General features: G+C 40.8%; 1 protein-coding gene across 1 annotated transcript in view; it reads right to left on the reverse strand.

The window, feature by feature from the left end:
• LOC308316621 (transmembrane protein 132D) overlaps positions 1-5,773 on the reverse strand; it is a gene marked incomplete at its 3' end in the record, with an annotated part of 33,495 nt that extends 27,722 nt beyond the window's left edge. Inside the window, exon 1 of the mRNA XM_080765314.1 lies at positions 5,679-5,773. Within this exon, the coding sequence (XP_080621440.1) occupies positions 5,679-5,763 (85 nt within the window). The 5' untranslated portion in view covers positions 5,764-5,773. The remainder of the gene's footprint in view (positions 1-5,678) is intronic.
• Positions 5,774-6,000: the final 227 nt, after the last annotated feature.

Raw genomic sequence — 6,000 nt, forward strand, 5'->3', positions numbered from 1 at the left:
CAAGCTTGAATTATGCTCTTTCAATCTGCAAAATGTTTGTTTCATAAAAATCTACTTTCTGTCAAGAAATTCCATGCAGGTGATTGTGTGTTGGAGTTTGGACTTTAGAAGCACTCGTCAGAAGCCACTGAACGGCCCTGCGTAGTGCGTCGTGCATACCACCTGTTTCCAATTTCCACATAATGCAGGAGGCAGCACTGGTAGTTAATGAAAACGAGTGCTTCCAAACACAAAAATAATCACATGCATGGAATTTCTTAACAGAAAGTAGCTCATAACATGTCTACGGTGGATTTTGAGGTGAAGCATTGCCCTATTACGGCAGATTATCTCAAAATGTTTGATGCCGTGTAAAACATGGGCCAAAACAAATCATCAAAATAAATGTTTTGAAATGCTCTAATATATGATTTGATGAATTGTATTCAAATTTTTAAAAGCTTAAGTTTAAAACTTTCATGATAAAGAAAGGGTTTTTGTGTCAAAGAGGGACACTGAAAACAAAAGATCTGCAAGTGTAAATTACATGTATTTTTGTGCCGGTTTATTTGAACAGAAGGGACATTGGAAAACATCCCGTTAATCTAGTGCAGTGGTTCCCTCAAGGACCCAGGGAGTTCCAGGGGGTCCCCAGCTAAATGATAGTTTGGAACCAAATGGACCCTTATGAGTCTGTAACTCTGAGTGTACACATGGGGCCAAAAACATCTGTGCCAAAGTTTGCTGCTGGCCAGGTCTACTGAGGTGATCAGGAGCTGTTAGTCTCCAAGGAGATATGAAACATGGTTCAGGTAGCTCGCCCACTCATAGTCATAACATAGTGTCTATGGGGCATGTACTCTTTAAATAACCACCATAACCATAACTTGTTATAAACGTCAGAGATGTCAGCATACATATAATGGACTTTCATATAAAAATAGCATTAAGCAGATAAGCATCTTGAATCATAGCCATGTTGATCAAGTTTGTAATAAAACAAACCGTTTGTAAATCCGTCATGATTTGAGTATTTTTGTTTGAACATATCACCAGCTACCATAGAATGTACTGGAAAGTTCACTGTAGCAAGGTGAACCGGTGAACGACGTGAAATCTGGTCTATTTGTTTGCTACTTTAATAAACTATGTTAACGAATCCATGCCACCATTAGAGTCAGCACTCTGGAGCAAGTGCACGAAAAAGGCAGTTTGTTTATTTTTGGACCACAATTTTTATATGAGAAGATTTTAAGATGACCAATGCTATTTTCCACAAAGAAAATACTTCTGTGACCCAGGGCATGAGCGAGTGATGTCAGGATCAGTACTCTATATGCCCATACCCTGCCTACCCTGTATATTGGAATGCCCATAAGGTGATTCTGCACAACTGGATATCATGCCCATATATGGACATATCACTCAGATCAGCTGTTGTGAAAAACCGCAGCATATCTTCCAAATGTCACATCCACAGCCAACTCCAACCTCTCTTGAAGGTCAAGTACTGTAAAGGTTACCCTATCCTCTTTCTACCACCTTCGAAACATGGCCGGATCTAACGGGCACTTTTCTTTTTTTTCCACTAATCAGAATGAAATAAATGGTGTCTAAAAGAATTGTGTTTTATTGTTGCTGAGAATTCAGCTGAAAAGTGCAATTGTGTGTAAAGCAACAATGTGCTAGATTTGCTGTTCAAGGTGGGTGGGTGGGTTCAATGTGAGGTCAGGTGGAGAGGTGATTCCGATGTCCACTATCCAGCATTAACATTGCTTTGTTTTCAGTCTTTATGCATAGCGTCAGGTGGCTCGATAAAAAAGGCAAAAACACTGAAATACACTGGCAGATTCTCTCACCCATTTGCTTACCATGTGGGTAAAGTAAAATCAGACCAGTCTGAAGTGAGCGGCGCAACAGCCCCCACTGTTTGGTACCCTAAACATACATAGGGACACAGGGACACAGCCAAGGCATATGGCGTGGCTGCACCCTATGGTTACACCACTCAAAAATAATGTGCTTGTTACTGCCTGACTGTCACTCTGGGGCGGGGTAGGTGGCCAGGAATAGGCCAATATAACAGCATAAAACTGCCCCAAAATGGCCCAGATTTTGTGCGCGTTATGCGAGCACACAAAGATTTGCACGTGCATGTGTAGGGGGCCCTTCCATCTTCCGTGCCCAGGGGCCCTCAGATGTTAATCCGGCCCTGCTTCAAAATATAGCCAAAATCAAACCCCTTCTTCCCACCCCATAACTAAAGTAATTCACATGTTGCCCGATGAAGTGTGTTATGCGCGTGTTGAAAATAAAGAGCAGAAGCAGTCGCAGTCGGTTGGTTGTAATTCAGGGCTACAGTCTACACACAAATGGTAGAGAATGCCAGCGAGTTGTCTCAACGGCGCAAAGTTGTTGTTGTGCTCCCAAAGTCTTCATTATTATAGTTTGGGTGCGCACAGGTATGAACTAGTTTTGCAATCTCCCGTCGCAATGCGACAAATTCGTTTCGAAACTAAAGGTCAAATTGCGAAGAAATATGCCAGGGAATTGAGGGAAACATCTGATGGGTCTTGGAGATTTTATTATGGAGGGTACATCATCCCTGTCCCCCATGGTGGATGTTTGATACGTCTCTGCTCTCTGATTTTTATCTTCAGAACTTCCCCTGGGGAAGAGCCTAGGAAACAGCTCCAACTATAAACAGCGTTATATGTCACACAGTCCAAATGTCAACACAGCACCAATAAGGAACCATACTAACACATGTCTGTGTGTCATGTCTGTGTTCAACACAGGCAGGTGCGACAGATGTGCTGGTTAATACTAACCCTGGCAGCATATCGCTTTGATTTCTTTCTTCAGCAACACACTTGTCACGTTTTACAGTGTGACTTTTAACGGGTCAACTCATTCCCACTCTGCTTCCTTTTCCCCCAAAGACCAGACATCTTCTAAATCCTCAGGAGGGCATCTCTACATCATTGTGTAAACATGCTAAGTTTAAAGATACAGTATAGGCCTAGTGAACAGCATTCTTTTGCAGACTCCATTTCTGCTGTCTGACAAGTTAGCAACGTAAAGAGAGGCATTCTTCCCCCAACGGCACCGTTTCATTTATTTTGACAAGCAAGCAATTTAAGGAGAACTTAAATGGTCCTCTCAACATGGCAGCCCTGCCCTCAGCTGATAAACAAGGGAGCAAATCCACTCCCCCATCTGTTCCAGCCTTTCAAATCACTCATCTCGGAGGGACTCTTCCTTCTTGGCCGCCAAGCCAGAAGGGGTTGACGTGCCTGTCAACGGTGTGCTGGTAAAGATGCTCACCTCTGGAAAAAACACACAAATTCTTGTTGGCCTAGAATTGAATCCTGCCAACATCGTTCCTTCCTGCTGTGTCTCCCTGTCAGCCAGCCTTCTTACTGTCTGCCTCAAGAATGGTTGGGAAAATAATTGGAGCGGTGAATGAGACCTCCATGCAGACCTTCCAACACACTCTGGCTGTGGACATGTGTCCACATTGAAAGCTTCCACTCGTACAGACTTTATAATAATACTTTCATTATCACTTTTCTATTCAACTTTTCCTTGTAACAGTATGTCGACTAAATGCATGAATAGGGTGGAAACAAGAGGCAGTTTCCCTTTTGAAGTCATATGCCATGCAGGTTTACAGTAGGCTTACAGTGATATGCCAGGTTAATCAAATCTGTCAAATGGATTGAAATGTTTATCCCTTCCAGATTAAAATTGTCTGTTACGGTGGTTCAGAGTTTTAATCCAAAACCAGGTATAAATTCAAATTCATTGGAAGAGAATAGATTAACAGTTCGTTGTCAAAATATATTTTATAGCGCAGTCCAAGCTTATGGGATGTGTAAAGAATGTCAGTGGTTTTGTTTAACAAAGTAAAATACTTTTACAAAATACACTACATTTAGGTAATTGTGACACTATGATAAACTAAACTGCATAAACTAAACTGAAAAAGCATTTAAACAGAGATGTTCCTTTGCACAAAAGATCTACAAATGGTAGAATGCTTTGAGATGTCATCATAATGTTAATTGAGGTCTACACTTTCTGATTATTACACTGATTGTTGGTGCAAAACAACAGCTCACAACCACGCTGGCCTTTTAGTTTGAGTGCCAAGTCATTTCACTACCAATGTGCCTAATGAAACATTTCCAATAAACAAATCACTGTGGGTCTCACGAGCTAAAGAGTACATTCTGATGTACAGCCCATTATAAGCTTCTATACTGTACCACTTGGTTTGTCACATGCAGAGTGACAATTTTTTATTCAATATAGGATTCTTTGCCTATTATCACGTATTATTCGATTACTAAGTACAAAGTCTGAGCAACCGCCATGCATTATAATGTGCTGTAATGACTTTTACCATATGTGCAAAATAGCTTGCAGAAATGATCTGACTTCAAATTGCATCAAAGAGGCCTGTGTGGATGTCTGCCTGTTAAGCCTAACTTTTGCACAATGGTGGAAAACCACTAATACAGTGGGCCTACTTAAATCGATCAACTTTAGGATTGTGCAGCAAAGCATAAATTAGGTGTCTAGATGGTCAATTTTGTATTTGTTATGTCAGGTTTGTTTGGTCCATGTTTGGCATTAAATGATGTAAGACTTAGACTTGGTTGCATACAACTGCTTACAGCTAGTGCAGACCTGTGCATAAACTCTTTCCAGGATAAATGACAGGGCTAAACATGATGGAAGAAGCACTTCCTAGACAAATGTCTTTGAACACCGTCACTGGATTGGAATTCTCTTGGATAGCATTATAGCCTACTCTTATCATATGATATAGACACCGTCTAGCCTAGGAACATATATAAACATTCAAACAGGATGCAGCAATGGTGGTATGTATAGGGAACAGGTTTAAGATCGAGGAAAGGGGGATGGAAATTGAGATAGAAAGGAAAAGGAGGGCAGAGAGAGGAAAGGAGGCCTATGCTGAAATTGCTGTGTCCAGTCAGTGAGATTCTTAAAGCGGATTTTAAAAAGCAGTCTTATTATGAGTTCTCTTTTTTGATCATCCCTTTTTATCCGTATAAATCAGCCAGTCTGTATAATCCCTGGAAATAGCTATTTTAGGGTCAGTTATTTAAGCTTGCTACATGCTGTCTTCAGTCACTTGCACAAGTTGTTTACCGTTTGTTTAACATGTGAAAATGCTGCTGCTGCCTCAAAGTTAAATTCAATAAGACTTCCTGGGGTGGAATATTGGATTTCACATTGTGTAAATGTATTAAGGTAAATTTCAAAATACCCCCCCCCCCCATTTTACCTTCAATCAACAACTCTTAACAGCAAATTAACCGATGGTCTAGCTGTCATTAGCTTCATGTCACTAATGAGATTATTAGACCCTGTGTTCCAATGAAGTCCATTCTTCCCATGGCGATTATGCTTCAACTCTTCAAAGAGACTTAATTGTGTTTTACCCAGACCCGCCAGTTATCTACTCTACTACAGTAGGTCAATATTACAGGATAACTATTTTCATCAAATTCAATCATTACACACGTTGCATGATGGTTTAACCGTAGTTATAGGCTATATTGGAGTATAGCTGAGTGATCACAGTAGGCCTATAGCTAATTTCTCTCATTCTCAATCCACATTAATGTAATTATCATTGGTTAATTTTATGGACAGACACCTACCTTGTGTGAGAACTGTCACGATTGTCGCTAACGCTAAGAGTATACCGGTACGTAAGATCCTCGAGCTATGACAGTAAAGGCTCATTTTGGCACGCGGAAAGGTCCAATATTCCATAAAAGTCCGCTGAGTTTTGGTTAGTTTCAGCAGCCTGTGGATTAGCCTACATTTCTGTTCACATACTTGACTAAATTACACCTGTGGGAACAGTAGTGCAGTCCGTACTGTATAGGTAACAAGTAACAACATGACAGTAACATTTGAGAAGTCCCCAAAGCGTAAAAGTTGTGCGTAAAGAGCAATGGTGCGTCTCTCGAAATAAAG

This window comes from Protomyctophum bolini, assembly GCF_963924005.1.
Source record: "Protomyctophum bolini genome assembly, chromosome: 6".
NCBI lineage: Eukaryota > Metazoa > Chordata > Actinopteri > Myctophiformes > Myctophidae > Protomyctophum > Protomyctophum bolini.